General features: G+C 44.8%; 1 protein-coding gene, 1 long non-coding RNA gene and 1 other non-coding gene across 16 annotated transcripts in view; 2 read left to right on the top strand and 1 right to left on the bottom strand.

Moving 5' to 3' along the window:
- Positions 1–26,290, bottom strand: part of SLC44A3 (solute carrier family 44 member 3) — an 85,373-nt gene that overhangs the window by 3,191 nt on the left and 55,892 nt on the right. For 7 of the 14 annotated variants that reach the window (XM_081486207.1, XM_081486199.1, XM_081486195.1 and 4 more), the window contains 3 exons: positions 26,107–26,263; positions 22,985–23,071; positions 762–899 (listed from right to left, as the gene is read on the bottom strand). In XM_081486207.1, the coding sequence (XP_081342333.1) occupies positions 762–899; positions 22,985–23,071; positions 26,107–26,263 (382 nt within the window). The remainder of the gene's footprint in view (positions 1–761; positions 900–22,984; positions 23,072–26,106; positions 26,264–26,290) is intronic. The other 7 variants (XM_081486198.1, XM_081486196.1, XM_081486194.1 and 4 more) reach the window with 3 other exon arrangements.
- Positions 6,090–8,229, top strand: LOC145504896 (uncharacterized). The gene is made up of 2 exons (XR_014052571.1): positions 6,090–6,207; positions 6,892–8,229. It is a non-coding gene; the product is annotated as an uncharacterized LOC145504896 (long non-coding RNA).
- On the top strand, positions 17,872–17,945 carry TRNAI-AAU (transfer RNA isoleucine (anticodon AAU)). The gene has a single exon. It is a non-coding gene; the product is annotated as a tRNA-Ile (tRNA).

A 26,290-nucleotide genomic window follows, 5' to 3' on the forward strand; every position in this document is an offset into this window, starting at 1 on the left:
CGTGAGGCATGGTCAGGAAGGGGCTGGAGTACTACTTCTACTTCAGGACTCTAACCTGCAACCCGGAAAGGGGATGTTATTTTTAGTTCACAGCGAGGAAAAATGAGGTTTTCATAAGATGACATACAACTCCTTAGAAAAAGACAACAGCAGGAATGCAACTGGCTCCATTTGAGATATCAATAATTCTGTATATTTAGGAAATTAATGCTCTTAATAGTGTAGACATTTCATCAGGTTTTAATACTATGTCCATACATAATTTTTAAAATATTTATTTATTTATATTTATTTGGCTCTTCTGGGTCTTAGTTGTAGCATGTGGGATCTAGTTTCCTAACCAGGGATTGAACTCAGGCCTCCTTCATTGGGAGCATGGAGTCTTAGCCACTGGACCACCAGGGAAGTTCCAATTTTCATATATTTTTATGACAACCCCTATAAAACATTTATTCTCTGAAGTCATAGAGTCTTCATTCTAGATATGAAAAAGTGGGATCACAATGGTAGAATGGATAATAGCTAAGAGTAAAACTAAGATTTGAATCCTGACTCAACCTACTGTGGAATCCTAGCCAAATTATTAAACCCTAGTTTCTTTACCTGTGAAACAGACATACTTCACAGGATTGATGATTAAATGAGAGGATGAGGCCCAGCACAGAGTAAGCACTCAGGAAACAGTTCTCTGTCAAAGCCTTGTTGTATGGCTTAATTTTTGGAACCCCAGTTACTTTATTATTTTAGTTAAGACATCCTACCTTTCCTAGAAAAATTATGAAGTCTCCAAAGCAGTTAACAGATGTAAAATGACTTGAATTCTTGGATAAGAGTTTGAGTGCATCTTTCGCTGATGTACAAAAATCTGTCCCATTAATGGCAGTTGTAGTGTATGCATTCTGAAATAAAAGACAATAGTTAAAAAGATGACGCGTTTTACTGTTTTAAAGATAATACAATGCCAGTACAGAATATTTGCAAAATAGTTACTATGAACCCACTATCTCTACCCATAAAAGTCATTTCAAAGTCCCTTTTAGTCTCCAGAATATATGCATATATATTTTCACATAATTGTAGTAAATGGAAAAGAAATATTTCAGGTCAATATGGTGGATTAAATGACAAGTACTGCATAACTATCTTAATGCATAGCAGAGTTTGAGGGCAAAGAAGTTTAGGTGCCAGAAACAAAGCAGACCCTACCTAATGGTGAGCATTGAACCACAAAGACTCAGTGGGCAGGGAATCAAGTAAGGGCTTTAGGAGTGAGGGGCTGGGGGTTGAACCCCTTGCGGGTAAGAAACAATGCTCAGGCCCATGCCAGGAAACTGTGTCTGTACAATCACAGAATTTATACTCAGTCATTCAAGGAAATTGGTCAAGAAATGCAACTTCTACCTGGGACCCCTGAAATGACTAGGGTCTGGGCAGAGGCAGAGGAAACCATATCCCCTAGGCCAGGGAATAGTGGAGCCCCACAGGTAACCATACTTGAAGAAGTGTTTGCAGGAAAAATTTACAGGAGACTCAAGGAAATGAACAGCGCATCAACCAAGAGAATCTGCACCTTGAGAACAATCTGAAATAAGGCATTCGAAGAAGTATGTTTAAGATGTTAAGAAGACAGAAGGAAGAGTGACCATAAAGAATGAGCAGCATGATATGAAAAATGAAGAGGCAGAGCAGAAGACAAATGGAACAGAAATTCTAGAAGTGAAAAGATATACAATTTAAATGGTGCAGTGTCATTGTTATGTATCTGACTTACTTTACATAGGAAATAAGCATCTTCATGTTGCTCCTTGACTTTTATTATTCTAATTTTTAAGAAATACATATTACATCAGGAGTGTGTATATGCCTGCACATATGTAGCTAGGACATATTTAAACTATTTCAAATATTTGCTATTATAAATAACTATGCAATGAACATCTTAATTTCATGATTTTGGATCATTTTTTAAGGCTAAATTTCCAGAAATGGGATTACTAAATCGAAGAGGACAAGTGGGTGTATGTGTTCATATGAGATTTCTTGGGTCATTTTTCCAAAATACCTTTTCCTTATAACTATATGATAATTTCAAAGCCATCTATTTACATTTCCCATGAAATCTTTAAAATGCTACTTGCACTGCCAGTTTACAATAATTTATAGCTTCCCTTGGAAAATACACTGGAATGTTACCTGCTTTGGTTTTACCTTTCCTTTTGGCTTAAAGGATGAAAGTTTTTTACTTTATGATATAAAGCTAATCCTTTCATACATCCATTCAAAAACACTATAAAGAAACCAACTTGGAGTCTACTGCAGTAATCCAGCCCCCAGTGGTACACATTTTAATCAGAACGAGTTACAGAGGAGAAGGGGAGTAAGGCCGTAGAATTAGCTTTTATTTTTTGGCTATGTACACATTGCTATATTTAAAATGGACAAGCAACTAAGACTCACTGTATAGCATATGGAACTCCACTCAATATTATGTAACAACCCAAATGGGAAAAGATTTGAAAAAGAATAACTACATGTACATGCACTACTGAATCACCTTGCTGCACACCTGAAACCTAACTCACCCTCTCTTGGTAATTCCCTCTTCCCCACGGTCAACTAGAAAGGAATATTTGGTTCTCAAAGATGAAAGATTGGGTATTCACCTCCCCAGGGAGGGCACCCTGCCTGCCTCAGCAGGATATTCTCAGTCAGATATCAGATGAGGTCCCTGCAGAAGTGCCTTAATGGTATTCCACAAGAACTTTGGATTTCTGACTTACAACGAATGCATGTAAAATTCACTTTTAAAATCTCAAACTGGCTGTTGGCAGACTTAAGTCCACTAGTTTGAGGACTTAAGTCTTGAGAAGTGATGTGAAAACTCGTTGCTCATTATCTGATTAAGCATCTTTGATCATCTAAGGTTCTCAGAGCCCTCACCACCAACTCAACATCCTGAAGACTTACGTGCAGGGCAGGTAGGTAAATGACGGAATCATTCTTTTACAGACTGAAAACCAAGGTCAAGGGCATTGGCCCAAGTACTCTGGAACATCAGGGAGCTTTTTTTTGTTTTTTCATTCTAACTTTCTGGATATGACACTATCAAAAGCCTATTTAAAAGCATGGTGCTTAAGGTAAGCACAGGCCCTGTCAGCAGGTAATCTCTGGGTTCAAGTCCCAGTCTTCAGTCTTCACCACTGACTGGCTGTCGGTTTTGGTTGATTTACCCCCTCTCAGACTTCAATGTCCTGATCTATAAAATGAATTATAGCACCTACTGCAAAGGGATGTTGGGAGGATTAAAGAACATTTTCCCTATAAAGCATTTAGCAAAGCACAGGCACATAGAAAGCATGTAATAGAGGGTGGTTATTTTCCTCCAGACCTCACCAATGATGATCTCATTTACAACTGGGAAACATACAGGCCATTCTTTAAGCACTGAGGAGGTGTGGAAAGGACCGGCGGTTTCTTCATCCGTAGGCTTTACTCCCTCACATTCGCAGGGACCCAGGAGAAGCAGGACCTGCTTCCCAGATGACACCCCAGGTCCCCGCGTGATCTTGCTCAGCAGCAGGACCACATGCCACTCAGCCTGTTTCTTTGCGTTCCGTTCTGTCCTCAGCCCCCACCCCTCCACGTTTCCCCTTAAAGTGCGGTTCTTGGTGGTCTCCCTGTTTCAGGCTGGGTATACAATTTCTGTGAAGATTTCCTTTTCCTACAGATCATGACCTTGTAGTCAGTTTAGCATCACTGCTCATAAGCAATAAAAATAGATTTTGTTCCTTGGCTAAAATGATTAAATGTTAAAATGGTACTTTCTCACACATGTGTTGACTCCACAGATCTTGGGGGCCCATAACCAGTTATCTTTTCTTTAATGTATCATGCCCCATGAAAGAGGGCATTAAAACCACTCTGACAGGGAAATTATATATATGCCTTCCTGCCGCTACTGCACCACTAGTATTTTACCACAAGGTTCAACCCTGCATGCTGCAGAGAGACCTAGAATTAATGTCTGAATGAGGAGCTGGGGGAGGGAAGAATCACTCACGATACAAGATATGGATTGAAAATTTCTGCAGTTTCAGCATTAGCTAATTTATACTTATTCTGAGGAGAAGTGCTTCCTTGTCAGGCAACTGGAAGATGGACGGCAGTAAGTGTTCAGTGCTGTAAGTCCTGGCTTGGAGCACTGGCCATCTTCCTGGGATGACAGAACGCTAAAGTGATCTGCAGACCCTAACAACATGTTAGGAAAGGACTGATACAATAAGGAACCGAGAATACATTGTGTTGGTGGTCAAGGTTAATCATGAGATCCTGAAAAAAGGAAAAAGGAGGTAGCGGCACCAGGGTTTATTACCAGACAAAATTCAGTGTGCCTGTTTCTTTAGCATGACTGAACAAGTGGACATGCCTATGCCTTGAGATGGAACCCACAAAAACACAAAATTGATACAAGGAAGGTTTACCCACTTGACACCTCAACACTAGGTCCCACTGTCACTCTCTTGCCTGGCACTGAGGACTCCCTGCAGGCACAGGTGGACTAGCTTTCAGACTCTCATGGACAGCCCACCAGGGTCTCTCACAAGCTGCAGGGGAGGTTGTGGAGGGGGGGCTTGTATGGCTGGAAGGACTCGTGAATAATGAGCTACAACTCAAGCTCCAGTGAGAGAGCAGCGTAGTGGAGTGGAAACCCAGCCTGCGGGGAGGGGAGGAGGGCTCATGGGGGAGGGGAAGGGGGGGAAGATGTCATAGAACTGGCAATGGGCTGGCTCCCTGCAAGGAAAGTGGGGGGGGGCAAGGCGGCAGCAGGAGACAGTGAAGTGAGACTCAGGGGTCAAGCAGAGAAGTGTGGTGGGACTCCCCCAGACCTGGACCTCCGTGGGGCTGAAACGTCATGCTGTGGAGCAAGGAGGGTGACAGGGAGGCACAGGCTGTGCTTCTGGAAGCTCCCCCAGGTGGCCCCGTGAAGGCTCAGGGCAGATCTCTTCTCATTGTTTTCTGTTGAGCCAGAAAGCCCTGCACCTCCCAAAGCTCATTCTCACCAAAGCCTTTGGGCGGCCCCCAGACACTTCCACTGTGCCTCCTGGGCTCTGCTTGACTTGCGCCTAACACCTGTGACTGCCCACACACTGAATACACTGCTATCATGAGCTGTCAGAAGCCAGGGGCCAGGTTCCCCCAAAATGAACTCTTCTGTGGAGAGAAAATAAGAGTATTAGGAATTAAACTCATGCCAGGTACTCTGCTTCCCTCTACCCCACTTCAAGAGATGCCTTAGGGATATGTCTGCTTGCCAGAAACCTGGAAGCAGCTTCCTAATTTGTTCCTGTGGCCTTTTTTATCTTTTGCTATCAGTAGGCAGGTGTGCAACTTCTGTGTGTAAATAAATAACTGAAAATGGCGATCACTCACGGAGTACATACTATGTGCTAGATCTTGTTCTATAGTCCCCTGAAAACATTTAATCCTCTTAACAACCACAAGTGGATGATGAGAACTACAGTGCAGAGAGGTTGGGTAGCATCCCCCTGGCACATGCATGCAACCGACATTGCATCACTTACAAGAAATGGACCTCTGACTCATTCAGGCCCATCAGGAAAACATTTACTTTGAGCTGTACTTTGTGCTTCCTTCCAAAAGATGCAAAATAATAAAGTGGTGCTCTCAGGAGACATATCATTAAAAAGACCCAAGGATGTGGCAGGATGGGTTAGTAGAAAGAGGCTGGGTTCCTGTTACATTGCCTCCACAGATTGGCTCAACAGCTCCACTGAGTAATGTCACTTCATACTAACACCCACTCTCAGGTTCTCGCTAGAGATGCTCCATTTTACTTGATCTGCTTCTCACCACAACTCAGTGAAATAGTCACCATGGGTATATTATTCCCATTTCACAGAAAATTCTTATTTTTGAAGAGAAAGGAAAGAGATTAAAGTGTAATTTTAGGCAACAGAAAAGTTGGCTTATTTCTTTGATTTACTCTGAGAGTTGTCCAAGAATGTTAATTGCAGCTTTTACACAGAAAGCACATTTTCCCTCTTTAACTCAAGCCGGAAGCCAGCCTAGTCCACTCCATGTCCTTCATCAGCGAAGGGCAGACATTAGTCCTCCTATGAAACTGAAGCGGGCCCTTCTTCTGGTGGCGGAACTGTGAACCCGAGCTTCTGTTGACTCTTCAGAAAGGTAAACAGAGTTTCCCTCTGTACAGGAGGAAAGGCGTTTGCCAAAAGCCCTGCCGTGAATAGTCAGCTTTATTTCTGGAGTGCCTTCCTCACAAAATCCTGATATTTATTAACTCAAAATAAAACAAGAACTATGAAAACAAACCTGAGATACTGGATGATGAATAAATAACACTGGTGTTCAAACTTTCCTAGGGACTGAAACAAATACAGTGAAATCTGTGCCCAGAGCCATCCTGGTACATCCAGGGGTCTTTTCTGGTAAGACTTGCAGGAACCATCACAAGTGACTTTCATCTCAGCTCCGTTTTTATCACAAACACATGCTGAGGGAGAAGGGGCACAGCCTCCGGGCCTGGCATCTGCCGCTCGGATCCGTCCAAGAGTTCACCGCTCACCAGTTACTCAAGTCCAGGGAGATGGGGAGTGGGGAAACCTGCCAGGCCCCTCAGGGTTGGGAGTGGGTGGGAGGTGGGTGAGGAATAAACTTGCCTTGGCTGGGGCCTGATACTGCCAGTAAAGCCGGGCGCTAGTATTCTTGTCTGGAGAATTCCGTGGACAGAGGAGCCTGGCAGGCTACAGTCTGTGGGGTTGCAAAGAGTCGGACATGACTGAGCAACTAACACACACACACACACACAGGCAGTGTGGTTAAAATGCATTTTCCCTTTGCTTATTTTTTTAGAAGAATGGCTCTATCATTTCCATCAATCAACATAGAGACAAACAAGAAAGCAAGAAAAAGTTACTCTGACCCCTCCCCTCAGAAATAGCCATTGCTAATATCATGTGGACTTCACCCCAGTGTTCCCACAAAGCTACACAGCAGGGAGACAGACAGAAGAGAGGATGGATGGGCAGGTAAGCATGGGTCCTGAAACTGGAAACAAAAAGTACTGTTAAGTGAAAGCACGAATGTGAACTCGACTTCAACAAAACGAAACTGAAACTGCAGGACTATCTGAATGTCAGACAAATGTATCTTCACACACAACGCTTTGGTTTCTAACAAAAAACAATCTTTCTAAAATTATTGTGAAAAACGTTAAGAGGTTAGAGTGCTTATTTTTTAACACCATGGCTTAAGTTTCAGCAGCATGGATGGTGAAAGATGAATCCTCCCCCGTTTTTTCCTGCCTCCCGAGTTTGGTGTGTTTCGTTACTGCCATGACTTTATCAGAAGTTTGAACATTTACAGCTTCTTCCATAGTGACGGTCTTGGTTACTGAGTGGCATGTACACAGCGCAGCCACGGTCCCTGCTGCCTGACACTCAGCTCTGGGCCAGCTGCTCTGACTCTGTCCTGCAGGGCACGGAGTAGGGGGCGGGGGGAGGCCCTCAGCAGAGACACCCTCTCTGTGAGGCTCATGCACATTGAATGCATAAAGGAAGATGCTTTCGGCAAACCAAGAACGGCCTCCAAATAATACTTCTTCATCCAATGCCAAATTCAATTCATTGGTACATTTATTCCTTCAGTAGAATGTCAGGATTAAAAGATTATCCCAGATGCCACCCTGGAAAACCCTCTCATTTGACTAACGAGGAAGCAAAAGTCTCAACAGGCTAAATGACCAGGCAGAGGTGATAAAAAATGGACATGAATTGGATATCCACAGTCATGACCTCTCCTCTCCCCAAATCCAGAAAAAGCCAAGTCAGGCCACTGCATCTTGCTGAACTTCGCCATCACTGATATGCTAGCAGAGTTCTGCCCCCCTCCAGGGAAACCCGCCAGGACAAGGATGCAGTGCTTAGTGACGAGCAGGCCCTGGATACAGGGCTGTGCAGGAGTGCTGCCTGCCTCCCCCAGGCCCTTACGGAGGGCTCTCCCGGCTTCAACCTCATCCGACCTGGAAATAACTGGTGGTGGAAAAGAGGGAGGCAAAGGGAGGCCTGGGCATCCATATGGCAAAATTAAAGTTGTGGATCTGTGCAAAGGGAAGTATAGGGGATGGGAAATGCTCCTACTATTTTTTGACTTTAGGCTTTATTAGAAAGAAGATTAAATGGATTGGCTGTCCCTGGTGAGTGAAGACCATTGATTTCCTCTCCTCCTTACTCTTACCCTTGACAGGGAACTCCAGGCAGCTTGGTAAAGCCAGTAGGGCTACAGACTTGAAGTCACAGGATCCCCACATAGCAGCTAGCATCCTGGGTAAGCTCTTCAGCCACTGTTCTCAGCTTCCTCATTTGTACAGTGGCATTAACACCTGCACGGTGTCCTTAAGAGGACAAACTTAGACCACGTATGTAAATGTCTACCAGGGTGCCTGACAGACCATAAAAACTCAATAAATGGCTTCCTAGGTGGCACAGTGGTAAAGAATCTGCCTGCCAAAGCAGGAGACACAAAAGATGCAGGTTTGATCCCTGGGTTGGGAAGATCCCCTGGAGGAGGAAATGGCAACCCACTCCAGTATTCTTGCCTGGAGAATCCCATGGACAGAGGAGCCTGGCGGACTATAGTCCATAGGGTTGCAAAGAGTTAGACATGACTGAGCAACTGTCTGAGCTGAAATGGCTATGTTTTTCACAGACCCGAGAAGATTGGTTCTTAAGAGAATGTCAAACATCTCTCATTTGAAGCTCAGGCCCGAGGAAATGACAAGAGGGAGATGGGGAACAGAAATGGAAATGTTTACATGTTTTCATATATTGCACGTTTTGGGGGAATAATTTCTAAGTCAGGTGCATGTCTCTTCATTAACATGCTGTTGATGGGAGTGGGGCTGGCAAAGCAACAGTTGACCTGTGAAGCCTGCTGACAGAGAGCCTGGTAATCGATTGAGAGGTTGCTGGGGGTAATCACTGCTCTGTGCATGGCTTGGCCCAGCATGTAATGGAAACTCTCTTATAAGAAAAATGCATCTGCTTAAAGACACTGGCTATAATAACAGATCTCTTCTTCCTGAAGCTCCAAAGACTACTTGCTCTTCCATTCTGGCCTCCCCTAACCACTAGCACTTCTGTTCAGAAAGCAGATTCCCTTGCAGTCAGTCCTAGGTGTTGTCAGGGCAGCTCCAACAAGTGAGGGCACCTCTGATGAGCTTGCATTTTTCTTTATTGTCTCCCTGATATTCCTAGCAGATGCTCTGAGCTGTGTGAAGGCAGCACAAACCAGGGCTGGTGCTGCGAAAGCAGGGGCTCATCCTTCCATCCAAAGACACATATGGAGGGTGTGCCTCTGCTGGGCTCAGGGCTGGGCACTGGGCACCAAGCCAGGCTGACAGGTTTGTGTTCTTGGACCTCACGAAGTTTCTTTATTGCTGCCTTGATGGAGCAAGATGTTGGCAGGGCCAACAGTCCCTGAGGGCCCTTCTTGCCCCCACCGAGATGCTTCCTGATGAAGTCATCTGGCCTCAGCTGTCTCACTCCTTGGATGAATGCAAGTCTAGCAAATGCTTTGCCCTGCCCCACCCCTGTGCCAGCTGAGGCCTTCTGGAAAAGGCAAAAGGAGGGAGAAGACAAAACTTCTTGAAGAACTTCAAAGACTGGATCCACTTGCCAAAACTTTAAGGAACTTTCTAGCCCTGCCTGGATAAGAATGCTAACTGTGCCAAAATGCTCTTAGTCACTTCCTCTCCTATTTTGCACAGACCTCGTTTCTGAAATGTCAGTAGAGATGAGACCTTAAATGGAAGGAGGACTGTCTAGTGGTCCCCAGTGTGTGTGATGGTTCACTCTGCTCTCATGACTTCTGTGTCTCTTCCTGCATCTGTTTTCTCGTTTTTGGTCTCTCTGTCTGCCTTATTCCCACAGGACTCAATCTGTGGCTCATTCCCCCAGGTGAGGGGAGGGAGCTGGGGGTAGGGTACTAAGAAGACACTCAGTGTGAAATTCTTACTGGCTTTTGACTTCCAAAATTTTAGCTCTCTAAACCTTTCCTACCAGTGAAGAAGGTGAAGGAAGGGGGTTCCCAACATGACCCCAGTGTCTGGGAACAACAGGTGGGCGTGCAGGTCTTCCTCTATCCCCTGATTAGAAAATGACACCCTCCTGAACTGGGGAAGGAGAGGGAGAGATCTGTGGGTTCCGAACACATGTCCAGGTCTGCTTTTTTTTTTTTTTAAACAGAGCATGGAGAAGTGGCAGGACTCTAAATGGAAGTGTCCATTCGTAAGGTCTGGGTTTGCTGGGCAGGAGGGGGTTTCAGAGACCTGAGGCTTTCAGAACTAAAATCAGAACAATCTCAGGCAAAGCAAGAGGGTTAGTAACCCTACCCACAGGCACACTGAGGCAGACAGGGCCATAGATGGCCTTCCGGAAGATTCCTGCTTCCTCAGCAGGGCCTGAAGGAGTCATCAGGATAGGAGGACGGACGTCTCAAGGGCAAGCTGTGTGTACTAATGCCCGGGGCTACCTGATACTTTGTATAACCCCATGGAGGAATAGTCCAAGAACAATGGATTAAACTTTCTGCCAGTTCAGTGGAATGGGAGTTCACAGCCAGAAATTAGGTTGAGAGTCATGATATAATATTTCTTGCACATCTGCGATTGTGGTTGTGGTTCACACCTGTGTGGAAGTCAGTCAAAGCTGAGACTCACACAGTGGCAGTGGCAGCCTAGAACACCGTCAGGCTCTAGCTTATGGCAGAATGTGAAATCAGTACCTGCCAAATCAAAGTGGCTTTTACTCCCTCCACCACTGTGACTCACACCACCTTCCTTTTTCTAAACAAAACAAAACATTTATGAATGCATTCTCTAGTCTTTAGCCAACAATCAACACCTTCTCCCAAAACGTCTAGTGCCTAAGACAAAAACAGTTGGGGAGCAACAGCTGAAGACCATATTCAGTCCCTTAGAAGGGTATGGCAGTGAGGAGGAGAGGGCGTGGCTTCAGAAGTGGGCAGTCTGAGCCTCGGACAACGACTCTGTTCCAGAAGCAGATGCAGATCAAGAGAAATGACATGAAGACACTTGCTCTCCATCATGAGGAAGATTAGATTTGAGGTAGGAGCTAGTTGATGGTTTAATTTCATTTCCCACACTAAATGAATTTGGGAAATGTCAAAGCTAATCTATAATCTTTCCATTTCTTAAGCACTTAGGATAATGTTGCAAACTTGGATTGTGGAAGTTCTATCTTCCATCTGAACCATGCCCTTGCCCGGCCCCCACCCTGGCCACCATCACAGATGATGACCCAGCCTCAGTTGTAAGTGTGGTGCAACACAGCAGGCACTAGGTTGCGGGTGAGAAGAACACAGGAGGAGTCAACAGGCAACTGCCTCCACCCCAGGACAAACACTGTTCATCAGAGCTCAGTGTTTTCATGGGTCACCTGCTTCCTTATTTGTAGGAGAACTGGATTTTGCTGACTCAAAAGTCAGTTTCCATGGATCAAAGTTAAAAACACAGGCCATCTCCCTCAGCATATTTGCAGCATACCTAGAGCATACCATGACGGGAAGGAACAAAGAACAATAAGGCAACATGTCCTGAGAGTTTGGAGGGAGAGGCAGAGCACAGGCTGGCTCAGCACTTTGGGATCCACCTGCCCCTGGGGACACACCTTCTCAGCTTATCCACTGAGTTTACAGGGGAGACTTCAGGAGCTGGGGTATGCTGTTGGCTGGACCTGAGAGCGAATGGTTTGATCTCTTCATTTCAAGGGTGAAACATTAATAACCTGCTTTTACAACGTACTTTCCACCCCAGCCATTAGATATTCAAGGTAGCATTTTTAATCTTCATCTGCTGTCTCTTGGATCTCTCTGTTCAGAACTTTATTAGGAAGGGGGGGGGACTTATTAGGTCCCCAAAACCTTAACATTCAGCTCTGGTATCTTCCTCCTGTATAACCTGGAGCCTCTTGATGAAAGTGAAAAAGGAGAGAGTGAAAAAGTTGGCTTAAAGCTCAACATTCAGAAAACTAAGATCATGGCATCTGGTCCCATCACTTCATGGCAAATAGATGGGGAAACAGTGGAAACAGTGGCAGACTTTATTTTCTTGGGCTCCAAAATCTCTGCAGATAGTGACTACAGCCATGAAATTAAAGATGCTTGCTCCTTGGAAGAAAAGTTATGACCAACCTAGACAGCTTATTAAAAAGCAGAGACATTACTTTGCCAACAAAGGTCAATCTAGTCAAAGCTATGGTTTTTCCAGTAGTCATTATGGATGTGAGAGTTGGACTATAAAGAAAGCTGAGCGCTAAGAATTGATGCTTTTGAACTGTGGTGTTGGAGAAGACTCTTGAGAGTCCCTTGGACTGCAAGGAGATCCAACCAGTCCATCTTAAAGTAAGTCAGTCCTGAATATTCACTGGAAGGACTGATGCTGAAGCTCCAATACTTTGGCCATCTGATGTGAAGAACTGACATCATTTGTAAAGACCCTGATGCTGGGAAAGACTGAAGGTGGGAGGAGAAGGGGACGACAGAGGATGAGATGGTTGGATGGCATCACCGACTCAATGGACATGAGTTTGAGTAAACTCCGGGAGTTGGTGATGAAGAGGGAAGCCTGGCATGCTGCCGGCCATGGGGTAGCAAAGAGTTGGATACAACTGAGTGACTGAACTGAACTGAACCTGGAGCAAGTTGCTACTTAACCTCTCTAAGTGTCATCTTCTACTAGAAAAAGAAAAAGGGTGATAATCGTACCTTTCTCACAGGATTATTTGTGAGGATGAAGGGAGTTAATGCATGTGAAGTAGTTACAGCTTGGTGCTTGGCACACAGAAGTGCCTGATAAGTGGGAGGTATTCCTGTCTTGAGGAGCTGCACACCTTGTATGTGCGTGTGTGTGTGTGCATATGTGTGTGTGCTCAGTCGTGTCTAACTCTTTGTGGGCCCCCCAGGCTTGTCTGTCCATGGAATTCTTCAGGCAAGAATACTGGAGTGGGTTGCCATCTCCTCCTCCAGGGGATGTTCCCGACACAGGGATAGAACCTGTGTCTTCTGAATTGTCAGGTGGATTCTTTACCACTGCGCCACCTGGGAAATTGCTGCAGATCTTGGAGGGAGCCCAACAGTTGCCTCCCAAGAGCATTTTCTGATTAGCTGAGGGCCCCCTACATAACTCACCCTTCTTTCCCTATAATAAGGCTACCATTCATTCAACAAACAGTAACTGCTTCTCTGAGAAGGTAGAAGAATTTCAAGTCAGGAAAGATAGATGGCAACTGTGCATTGGGCCTTTCCCCAGAAGGACGAGAGGCTGCTGAGGCCCACTTGGGGCAGAAGGCTTTAGGGCCACACCCTCTTGAGGGCTGAGCCTTGCAACACGCCCACGGCAGGTGGGAGCCGGGCTCCAGCGAGGCTGCTCCCCAGGAAGCCACATAAAGCCAGGGCCCTCAGCCCAGCAGGTTCTGAGCCACACACCAGGAAACATGAGGACACAGTCAGTTTTCTCCCAGACAGTCTGGGGCCTCTGATAGATAGGTGTCTCAATTCCTTTCTATCTAAAGTCAGGACAGTAGCATTTGGCACAAAACAGCTGGGCTGTGAGGATTACCATCATCTATAAATGGGCCTTAATGTAAACGATCACATTGACACATGTGTACATTTCCTTCTACACCATGCTCACACAGAGGCATCTCTCCAGGGCTCTCGCCTTCAGCTGGCCGCCCCAGAATAGCTCTAAGCCAGTCGGCGGGGGTGGCAGGATTCGGAACCGCCACTGTCACGGAAAGAACAGCTGTCTGGATGCTCTGTGATGAGGCAATGTCAACTACCCCAAGAACCACGTCCTCTTAAGAACTTTTACATCATTTTCATAATCAGCTTAGAGGAATTGCACAATATTCATTACTTTTCTTCTCTGAGCTGCACATGCTGCTCTGGGAAGAAGAGAAGAGTCCCTGGAGGCTTGCCAGCTGGCCAAGGATGAACCAAAACCAGACACAGAAAAGTCACCAAGTGCCTTCGCTCTCGATGGACTATGAGAAAGAGAAGCATTGAAATCGAGCTGACTTCAAGGGAGGTGGTTGGGGGGAGAGAAGGTTTTGGGGTATTACAGAGTTAAGTCTGCCACAAAGCCTTAGAAGACAAAGACCAACTTTCTGTGCCCTGAAAAACAAGCAGTGGCAGGCAGTGTGGGCTGGGGTGGGGGCAGGGTATGAAGTAGGGAGGGGAGAGATGTGTATCTTTGCCAAGTAGCAGCAAGTTTTTCTCCATACTGGATTCGACAGGATTATCTGGAGTTTTTCTGACCAGCATATTTGTTAGTCAGAAGTTAGGAAGCTATGGGCATTTCCAGTCAAATGCTAAGAGGCAATAATCTCTGCATGTATTTCTTGATATTTCATATCTAGACAGATGTCACAGTAAAGCGGGCTGGCAGCTTGATGGGCTGCATTAAGACAGATCTGAGTCACCCCATCCTTTCAAGTCGCTGACCAGGAGATATGGCAGAGATTCACCTAGCTACCCTGCATAGTGGCCCACAGTAGAAATGGGGGGGGTAAAAGCTGCTGGACACTACCCTCCGCTGTTAAGAATGACCGAGGTGACTGGCATTTTACCGGCATCTGGTCACCAGTTGGATGTATCTGTTGCTGTCATTACAGCAGCAGTGTTGGGAGAATTGCCATAAAGGATGAAGATAGAGGTGCACTCACATCCTCAGTCCACTTGACAAGATCCTGGAGGCTTGAGATCCAGGCAACATAAAGCATCACCCACCTTTGTGATCCCAGGGTAAGTCCTCACCATGGATAAGACCATGGAATTCTCCACGCCAAAATACCGGAGTGGGTAGCCTTTCCCTTCTCCAGGGGATCTTCCCAACCCAGGGATCGAAGCCGGGTCTCCTGCATTGCAGGCAGATTCTTTACCAACTGAGCTATCAGGGAAGCCCCCCTGGATAAGAATAACAACATGGAAAAAAAGATTCAGGACTTTCCTGGTGGTCCAGTGGCTAAGACTCCATGCTCCCATGCAGGGGGTCCTGGGTTCTAGAACTGGTCAGGGAACTAGATTCCACATGCTACAACTAAGACCTGGTGCAGCTGAATAAGTAAATAAATAAATATTAAAAAGAAAAAGATCCTGTTGTTCTGGACACAATGGGAAGACACACACTTCAGGTTTTCCATCCTGCCCCACGTTCCACACAAAGCATGTCACAGCTGCAATGTGGTAACATGGTACCTGTGTGCCCCAGCTCTCAGCAAGCCACCAGGACAAAGCTGAGCACACCCAAGGAGGACCTCAGGTCATTTAAACTAACTCTTCTTCTGCAGAAGCTCAGTGAGGTGGAGGGATTCACCCAAGTTTCACCAAGAAGGCAGAAACCAACGGCTGCCACACTTGACTAGGGGCTGCCTTTACTTAAGAGCTCCTCCCAGGAGACAGGTTGGAAATCATTTTCAAACCTGTTTGACATCAGCCCATAGCTCACTTTCTACACCCATTCCCACTTCTTCTGGAAGAACAAAAAATTGAAAAGGAAAGCAATGCTCAATATGATAAACATACAATGCATTAAACAACAGCCAAATACTCACCAGAAATGAAGTGGGAAACAAGACAAGTAGGACTGTAGTTGAACAACACAGCCAAACCAAGGGGACTCTGGTGGTACTCACAGTAAGGGTCCCTTCCCCAGTCTGCAAAATCCCAGCTCAGCCTGGGCTCACTCACAAGCCTTGAATGCTCATCAGGCTTCACTTTGGCAGTCAGACATCTCAACAGAATTATGAATTTGAGACCTCAGGAAATTAAGTAAAATACCACTTCTAATTACTAAATGACACACTTCAATAAGCTTTAAGGTGGTTCAGTAGTAAAGAATCTGCCTGCAATTCAGGAGATGCAGGATATGTGGGTTTGATCCCTGGGTTAGGAAGATCCCTTGAAGAAGGGTATGGCAACCCACTCCAGCATAATTTTTTTTTTAATACACTCCAGTATTCTTGCCTGGGAAATCCTGCAGACATAAGAGCCTGGTGGGCTACAGTCCACAGGGTCCCAAAGAGTTGGACACAATTGAGTGACTGACCATGCATGTGCAAACATACCAGGCACTTTCAGTTCAGTTCAGTCACTCAGTCGTGTCCGACTCTTTGAGACCCCATGAATCACAGCACACCAGGCCTCCCTGTCCATCACCAACTCCCGGAGTTTACACAAACTCATGTCCATCGAGTCGGTGATGCCATCCAGCCATCTCATCCTCTGTCATCCCCTTCTCCTCCTGCCCCCTATCCTTTCCAGCATCAGGGTCTTTTCCAATGAGTCAACTCTTCGCATGAGGTGGCCAAAGTATTGGAGTTTCAGCTTCAACATCAGCCCTTCCAATGAACACCCAGGACTGATCTCCTTTAGGATGGACTGGTTGGATCTCCTTGCAGTCCAAGGGACTCTCAAGAGTCTTCTCCAACACCACAGTTCAAAAGCATCAATTCTTCAGTGCTCAGCCTTCTTCATAGTCCAACTCTCACATCCATACATGACCACTGGAAAAACCATAGCCTTGACTAGACGGACCTTTGTTGGCAAAGCAATGTCTCTGCTTTTCAATATGCTATTTAGGTTGGTCATAACTTTCCTTCCAAGGAGTAAGCGTCTTTTAATTTCATGGCTGCAGTCACCATCTGCAGTGATTTTGGAGCCCCCCAAAATAAAGTCTGATACTGTTTCTGCTGTTTCCCCATCTATTTGCCATGAAGTGATGGGACCAGATGCCATGATCTTAGTTTTCTGAATGTTGAGCTTTAAGCCAACGTTTTCACTCTCCTCTTTCACTTTCATCAAGAGTCTCTTTAGTTCTTCTTCACTTTCTGCCATAAGGGTGGTGTCATCTGCATATCTGAGGTTATTGATATTTCTCCTGGCAATCTTGATTCCAGCTTGTGCTTCTTCAGCCCAGCATTTCTCATGATGTACTCTGCATATAAGTTAAATAAGCAGGGTGACAATATACAGCCTTGACGTACTCCTTTTCCTATTTGGAACCAGTCTGTTGTGCCATGTCCAGTTCTAACTGTTGCTTCCTGACCTGCATACAGGTTTCTCAAGAGGCAGGTCAGGTGGTCTGGTATTCCCATCTCTTTCAGAATTTTCCACAGTTTGTTGTGATCCACATAGTCAAAGGCTTTGGCCTAGTCAATAAATCAGAAATAGATGTTTTTCTGGAACTCTCTTGCTTTTTCAATGATCCAGAGGATGTTGGCAATTTGATCTCTGGTTCCTCTGCCTTTTCTAAAACCAGCTTGAACATCCGGAAGTTCAGGTTCACGTATTGCTGAAGCCTGGCTTGGAGAATTTTGAGCATTACTTTACTAGCATGTGAGATGAGGGCAATTGTGCGGTAGTTTGAGCATTCTTTGGCATTGCCTTTCTTTGGGATTGGAATGAAAACTGACCTTTTCCAGTCCTATGGCCACTGTTGAGTTTTCCAAATTTGTTTGCATATTGAGTGCAGCACTTTCACAGCATCATCTTTGAGGATCTGAAATAGCTCAACTGGAATTCCATCACCTCCACTAGCTTTGTTCGTAATGATGCTTTCTAAAGCCCACTTGACTTCACATTCCAGGATGTCTGGCTCTAGGTGAGTGATCACACCATCGTGATTATCTGGGTCATGAAGATCTTTTTTGTACAGTTCTTCTGTGTATTCTTGCCACCTCTTCTTAATATCTTCTGCTTCTGTTAGGTCCATACCATTTCTGTCCTTTATTGAGCCCATCTTTGCATGTGTCTGGCCAGGTAGCTCAGCCGGTTAGAGCATGGTGCTAATAATGCCAAGGTCGTGGGTTTGATCCCCATATGGGCCAGCTTTGTGAAGGACCAGGCACTTTACTGATTGGTAAAAAGCGTTTAGTTGTAATGTGAAAATGAAACTCCATGAAATTCTATCATTTGCCTGTAAGAATTGAAGAGAGAACATTCCAGAACGTTTAACCAGTTTGGAACCATCAGGAAGATGGTTCCCAAACCAGTGAGCCCGCCAGTGGGTGTCAAACCTAGAGGAACACTGATCTAAAGCCACCATCAGCACTAGTTCAGATGTCTGTGTCCTCCATGGACAAGATGTGCATTCAGGGAGGCATTTCCATGGGGAACCATGTGTGGACCATAAGAATAAGGGGCAGGCCTCCTGCTGATGGGCTAGCCTGCAGGGTCCCACCTGGGGACTTCTCAGTTGGGCTCCTGCAAAGTGCTGGGAGGGTGGGGGAGGCTGCAGGATCTCATCTGAAAAACTCTGAGAACAGCCTGGCCAGTCGGCCTCCCAGAAGCTCTGACACAGATGTGCCTGAGGGGAGGTGGTGGGCTCAGACCACCCTGACTGGCCTTTTCTGGGTTTATAATTGCCTGATCCAGCCTTTACCCACTTCATTGTTCCCACACCTTTCCTGTCCTCCTCCACAAAAATCTGCCTGAAACCAGACTTGCTTAAAAGCCAGTCTGGACTCTGGCTTGGGCAGGCGCTCAAGAGACGCACCCCAGACAGCGGCTGTGACGCTCTCTCTGGCTGTTTCAAAATGCACAGTGTTCAGGGCTTGGGTCCCAGAGGCAACATGGATATGGATTCAACTCCTAGTTCTGCCACTAACTAACTATGGGCCCTCTCTAAGCCTCGGTTTCCTCATCTATATGTTGGAGATAACTATCTCAAGGGGCTGCAGTGAAAACTCACAATTGATCTACTGCAGGAAAGTGCTGAGCACACAACTAGCCATACAGGGAGGGTCAAGTGTGTGCGTTGTGTGCTCAGACGTGTCCGACTCTTGGTGACCCCATGGACTGTAGCCTGCCATGGAATTTTCCAAGCAAGAATACTGGAGCAGCTGTTCTTTCCTACTCCAGGGGAATCTTCCCAAACCAGGGATTGAACCTGTGTCTCTTGCATCTGCTGTGTTGACAGGCGGATTCTTTACCACTGCGCCACCTGGGAAGCCGGTGAGTGCCAAGAAGCCATGGCTACTGTTGTTGCTGTCAGCTGTGACCCCCAGTGGTGCTCTATGCTCATGCCTGACAAATCCTACCTCTTCAGTGCAAGCTTTCCTAATCATCAAGTCAAAGCACCTCCCCGTACCAAGACTCCCTTTCCTGAACTTCAAAGACCTCATTCCAGCACATACTGTTATATAAATATCTCATGCAAGTGTCTCACACTCTCCCCCATTCCCCACACTAGTTTGTCTGCTCCTTCAAGCCCTGACTTGCTGTATATTGACTCTCTTTCACCACAGTCCCCTCCTCGTTATACCTTGTACAAATGGTTTGAATACAGCATAAATAAATAGATGTTGGATAAATAAATGTGTGAGGTGTACACACACTTTGGATTTACAATGTAGAGAGGCAATTAATGAGAAACGATGAGATGTGGAATTTCATTCCCTACCCTGCGTGTGAATTACCTCGTACCCTTAGGCTGGGTGTTGACAAAACGCGGCAACTGCCACTAGCCTCCCTCCCAAGGCCGGGAAAGATGAATTAGGCTTTTAAGCAGCAAAGCTGAAACACAGCCCGCTCCTTGATGTTAAGTAAAGAGCATCTGGGTTCTGATGGTAACAAATGGATCTCATTCTCCTCTAGCCATTTCCCGGCTCTTTCTGCACAAAACTAGCAAAATTAAAACAAAAAAAAAAATAAGCCTCAACTCTTTTAAATCAGATTTCCAGAGAAAATCTTTTCCTAGCAACTCATTCCAGTGCCAGGAAATTTTTCAAGAGGCTAATCTAAATTCCTTCTCTCACTTTAAGCTCCCTTTCCTTTGTCCACTGCCAAATGAGATCGACAATAGCTCTGGCCACGACTCCACAACAATCATCTTTATTCTTACAAATTTTTTGCTTTTTCTTACCATGCTGCATGGCATATGGGATCTTGGTTCCCCAATTAGGGATCAAACCCATACCCCTTGCATTGGAAGCACAGAATCTAAACCATTGGACTTCCAGGGAAGTCCCTACAAATCTTTATTTCACTGTGCTTTCCAGGACAACAGGTGACCTTTGTTCGGACAACAGGTGACCTTTCCCTCCTCATCAGTATTCACATTGCTTCTTTCTCTTTTATTCTTCCTCCTCTTTTTTCTCAGTCTCCTAAACCTGAGGCCTCCCAGCAGTGCCCACATCACCTAGCAGTGCCCAGTCCTATAGGAGTCACCCCATGTTAAAGCTGCTCTGAGGGACTTCCCTTGTGGTCCAGTGGCTAAGACTCTGAGTTCCCAATTCAGGGGGCCTAGGTTCCACTCTTGGTTGGGAATATAGATCCCATGTGCTATAACTAAACAGTTCGAGTGCCACAACTAAAGATCCCACATGTCACAACAAAGATTGAAGATCCCATAGCCAAATAAGTGAAAAAAAAAGCTGCTCTGACAGCTGGTTTAGGCCCAGGCACAATGCATCGGCACCATGATCAAAATTCAAAGACCTATCCCTGTTTGCAACACTGATTCACCATGAGCTGGATCCTCGAGGCTAGCTGAGTCTTTTTGTGATTCAGGGACAATCATTCCCATTATATGTCTGTTAAAAGGATTTCAACAATTTATGATAATCATACTGCGATTAATACTAACACCACTTACGATTTTGGAAACATTTTGAACTCCCAAAAGTAAAGGTACAGGGTTAACATAAGATGCTGAAACATCAGAAGGCAGAAAGTATGTCCCTTTGGATAAGAGGGCAGAGAAAACAAGCAAGAACATAGTTTGACACAGTGGCTTTCAAGTGTGTTCAAGCAGCAGAGCCTATCTTTAAATGAAACCGTCAGTGGAATCCCACTCCTCAACCAGATAAAAGTGGAGCTGCTCTGGTTGGAAGGCAGAGGCAGGAGGTGGTGATGTTGATATGAGCCCAGAGCCCATCCTTCTTCCTTCTCACCCATTTCTCTCCTCTCCTGAAGTGGTGGTCCCTGCAGTATCCACAGAGAGCCCCAGGGTGGGGGTCTATAAGTGAAAGAGGGACATGGAAAGAACCTGAATTTACTAATACTGTAAGGGAACAGCAACTCAGATTTAGGGCTCTAAAGGACCATGTGGCTAACATATTGGTATATCAAAGGTTCCACTGGAGAAGGCAATGGCATCCCACTCCAGTACTCTTGCCTGCAAAATCCCACGGACGGAGGAGCCTGGTAGGCTACAGTCCATGGGGTCACTAGGAGTCAGACACTACTGAGGGCCTTCACTTTCACTTTTCCCTTTCATGCACTGGAGAAGGAAACAGCAACCCACTCCAGTATTTTTGCCTGGAGAATCCCGGGGACGGCGGAGCCTGGTGGGCTGCTGTCTATGGGGTCGCACAGAGTCGGACACAACTGGAGCGACTTAGCAGCAGCAGCCACTGCTTCTGTCTTTCTAGTCTGTCTATATGTATCTTAGCTTGATTTTCATGTATATGTATTTTATCACAGTACATTTTTGTAATGCATCTTAATAGCATCTTCATAGAATAAGTTGGTGTCTGGATCTGTACAGAGAGTTCTAGGGGAGAGAGGCTGGTATATTACACTGTGACAAGACATTCACAGGGTCTAGCTTGACTTGCTACAGGACCTACCACTCTGAAAGGTGCAATAGTATTTTACAGTGCTTTATACATGCTTGCTTGAAGTGATCCAAGTGAAAACTAAACACACTCTATAATGTATGCCAAGAGTCTTAAGAAGAGCCATAAATATAGGGCTTTACTACAAGAAGATTACAATCTCTCCTGAATAATGAAAGGTATTCTTAATACCATTTATAAGACATTAAACATAGATGGCCTAATTAGTCCCTTTACTTCTACTGGTACACTTATTAGGAAGAGGGGCAAAAATAAGAAGTACGTTTCTAAGCGAATACTATGAACATTTAAATTATAAAACAGCCTGCTGACTTACAAAAACACTGCTTTGTGTAAATTTGACTAAGGGTTATTAAAATTTCCTAAATTATCGACAGAAAAATAAAATACATATCTAATTTTCCATCGGTTTGAAAGACTCAGGAGGAAAAAAAATCTGAAATTCAAACAATCACAGTATATAATTTTTCTGATTTTTAAAGGAATATTTATAGCTTGAAAGTGAAAGGCTGGTGAAATATATAAACATTAGGGAGGCAGTCCTTTTCCTATTTCAGGAAAATTATAGTTCTTGGAGAAGACATTGAAAATTAGCTCTCAGTTGACACATATGCATTGTATTAGAGTTTCTAAAGCCTCCTCCTCTTTTTTTTTTGAAAGAGAGACACATTTCTTTTAGAATTTGAAGACTTGTATTAATGACCTAAAGTTCTAAGGTAAAGGACTGCAGACTACATCCAAGGAACCAGATCCATCCATCCATTTCTGCTTCCCTGTGGACAGAGCTAAGAATAATTTTCACATGTTAAAAATAGTTGGAAAAATTCAAAATAAGGAGACTATGTCTTGACACATAAAAAATATAAAATTCAGATTTCAGGCATTTCCCTGGTGATCCAGCAGTTAAGAATCTACCTTCCAATGCAGGGGATGTGGGTTTGATCCCTGGTCGAGGAACTAAGATCCCACATGCTGCAGGGCAACTAAGCCCTCGCACTACAACAAAGACACAGGGGAACAAAAACAAAAAATAAAATCCAGATTTCAGTGCCCGTAAGTAAAGTTCTACTAGAACACACTCAGGCCCATCCAGTTACATCCTGTCTGTGGCTGCTTTTCTGCTGCGGCAGCAGAGCTGAGTAGCTGTGACTGAGACCCAAATGACCCAAAACCTGAAAACTTTTACATAATCTGGCCTTAACAGAAAACCTGGCTAACCCCTGGCCTAAGAGATGGTGCCCACTGGCAGGCCCCCACACTGTGTGTCCCCGGCGCAGGAGACGTACCTCGTTGAGATGGCACAGGCACTTGTCAAGACACCAGAAACAGCAGCAGCAGCATTGGGACACGCACCTTGACAAGGCACCGTCCTGCTGGGTCACGTTCAGAAAGAAAGGAACAGTGTCACCAACAGCACAGGAAAGAGGCAAGCAGAAGTGTCTTCCAGCACACCCTGTTCCTACTTGGAGAAGCATCACAGCAATTCTCACGGGTACAGAAGTTCTTCTGTTCTGTATATGCTACTGCTATTACTAATTATTATCATTACTATACTGATGAGCAAGGATTCTCTTCTGTGGGCTTACCTGTTAAGAGTGCTGTTGACTTTAGCAGAAAGGAAAATGGATTAGTCTGTTTTTACTAGCAAAGGTGAACCAGACCTTCTGGCTCTAGTAAAAAAACAAAAAACAAAAAAAACCCTCTCTTCCTTCATCTTTTCCTAAGTGTCTTCAATCATAAACTCTGCTTTTTCAAACCATAGTTTATATTCATGAGAAATTCACATCCCACAGACAATAAAACTAAAGCATTATAGATACTAGATGTGTGTCCACACACACAAAAAAAATCGGGTTTAATTTTTTGGAAATACATCCCATATTAAGACTTTCAGGGTTAAATTTTTAGGGATAAATTAGTCCTTTGAAATATAACTTGAACTTGTGTATAACTCAAGAATGGATGAATTAATAAAACTTGCTGGGGGAAGGGGTGATTTAATGTATCTTACTGCCCAGACTGGGGGGAGCTGGGGGTGGAATCCCTGAAAACAATCCTGAAATAGTTTTCTATTAGGACCCCAGGGACAACTTAGCCTTATATAGACATTTTCTTGTCCCAGTGTTAATTCCACTGGATGAAATCTGACCTGCATACTTTTCAGCCTGGCTATGGTTGTGAATGAGCCATTTAATGTAAGAAGGATCTCACAGTGGCCTTGTGAAATGCTTATACTACAGGTACAGTATGGGGCTGTAAGGCTGCTGAGGAAGACTATTTTTTTTAACGTAAGAAAGGACACATTTCTCCAACAGTGACAACACTAAAAGGGAGTTTGACCCCTTAGTCCGTATGGGACCTAGGAAGTGATAAATAACCTCTTAGACCTCAGCCAGAGAGGTTGACCCATTGACTGTTAGATTTACGGAAGCTGTTTCCCCAAAGAGTTTAAGATGCCTAGCTCTGGGGGCTACAGCGAGTTCCCTGATGTTTATTAACTTATGACTATCTAGTACTAATGCATATTTATATATAAAACGGATGCATATATACATATATGAGGGCTTCCTTGATGGCTCAGCGGTAAAGAATCCATCTGCAATGCAGGAGCCACAGGAGACACGGGTTTGATCCTTGGGTCAGGAAGATCCCCTGGAGGAGGAAATGACAACCCACTCCGGTATTCTTGCCTGGGAAATCCCATACACAGAGGAGCCTGATGCACTATAGTCCATGAGTGAGTGAGTGAAGTCGCTCAGTCGTGTTTAACTCTTTGCGACCCCATGGAGGGTAGCCCACCAAGCTCCTCCGTCCATGGGATTTTCCAGGCAAGAATACTGGAGTGGGTTGCCATTTCCTTCTCCAGGAGATCTTCCCGACCAAGGGATTGAACCCAGATCTCCCACACTGTAGGCAGATGCTGAGAGACTAGGCAGAGCATGATATACATATATGAATATATTTAATATATATAAACTATATGAATCTACTTGAAATAAAAAGGTGCTCTGTTCTTCAAGAAATCTTTCTCCAAGTTTCCTAAGATTGAAGGATCAATTTCAAAATGCAACAGCCAGAGTAGCTATATTTATCCTGGATGTGGAAATGTCTCTTTAAGTCACAAACATGTAGTTAAGCAATATTTCAACAGAAAATACTCTCTGATCAAGGGTGATGGCTTAGTGTGCATTTCAAGGTAAGGAAGCTAGATAATTTTATGTGAAATCCAATCAACTGCTCTTAATTAATATACTAATCTTAAATCTTGATTTACAATTAAATCTTGATTGGGCTTCCCTGGTGGCTCAGATGGTAAAGAATCTGCCTGCAATGCAGGAGAGCTGGGTTTGATCCATGGGTTGGGAAGAATCCCTGGAGAAGGAAATGGCAACCCACTCCAATATTCTTGCCTGCAGAACATGGACAGAGGAACCTGACAGGCTATAGTCCATGGGGTTACAAAGAATCGGATACAGCTGAGCAACTAACACTGACTGACTGAAATCTGCAACAATTCAGATTTCTGCTTAAAAGAGCAAACAAAAATAATTCTAAAGTATAATTACAAATCCACATGTAAAACTTCCCCAGTTTACTAAAAGCACATACCTATACCCAAATGGCTGGACTCACTGTTTGTGAAACTCTGACCAAGTCACCAACACAGAGGTCGGGATGGCGGGGTGGGGAGACTAACACTGTGTGAGAACAGAAAAGTTGGGAAAAATCCAACCTTTCCTTATTTGGCAGGCCAGAAATACCATGAGAACAGCTGTTTTCCTGGTGTTTTGGTTTCCACTGGCATTCATAACCAAATGTGCAAATAAAAACCAGGGAGAAGAAAAACCCCCAGGCACAAAAGCCCCACAGTTTTCTGTCTTTTGAGCTGAGATTTAGGTCAGCTTGCCCATTTCTCACTATTAAGCATGAACGCACACACACGCACACGCAACTAACTTCCCATGACACCCTCCAGGAAACTCAAAAGGTGGGGAATATTTTAGCATTAAAACAGAAACAAGCAAATCTCATCTTATAGTATATTTTTCTTTCTTTAAAAAAGCATAATAAATGTCCATAAAACCTTGCTTAAATTTCATCTTAAGAATTTCTCCCATTTATTCAGCATTTAAATAGGAAGAAAAACCAGCAGGCTAAGAACTAGGCCCTCCCTACACCACACGTGCCACCATGTTGGAGAAAATCCAAGAAAATCAAACAAAACAGGGAGCTGGACAGGAAGGTTGCTGGGGGTGGGGTGTGGATGGGACCTGAAGCACATTGGAGCTTTCTGAATGGCCCCTGGCACAGGTCACATTCCTGTCCTGGGACCCAGTGCACTTCTCCAGTGATTCACTTTTGCGTAACGCAAACACAGAGCACACTCTGTTTCAACATGTTGCCTTACCTTCTCTTTCAGAGTGTTATACACGTACATGAGAACGGCTCTTGGAATCCTCACCACAGTGATTAAAAATGACCCTTTGACAACTGTTCCCTGATGGTAGCAGAAAAGAATGGAGAGAGATGAAAGGATCGGGCGATCAGGAGGGTCACTTTTATTTCTGGGAACAGGAGAAAAAAAGACAGCA

Source organism: Giraffa tippelskirchi, chromosome 5 (assembly GCF_054371585.1).
Source record: "Giraffa tippelskirchi isolate mGirTip1 chromosome 5, T2T-mGirTip1v1.2.pri, whole genome shotgun sequence".
NCBI classification, from domain to species: domain Eukaryota; kingdom Metazoa; phylum Chordata; class Mammalia; order Artiodactyla; family Giraffidae; genus Giraffa; species Giraffa tippelskirchi.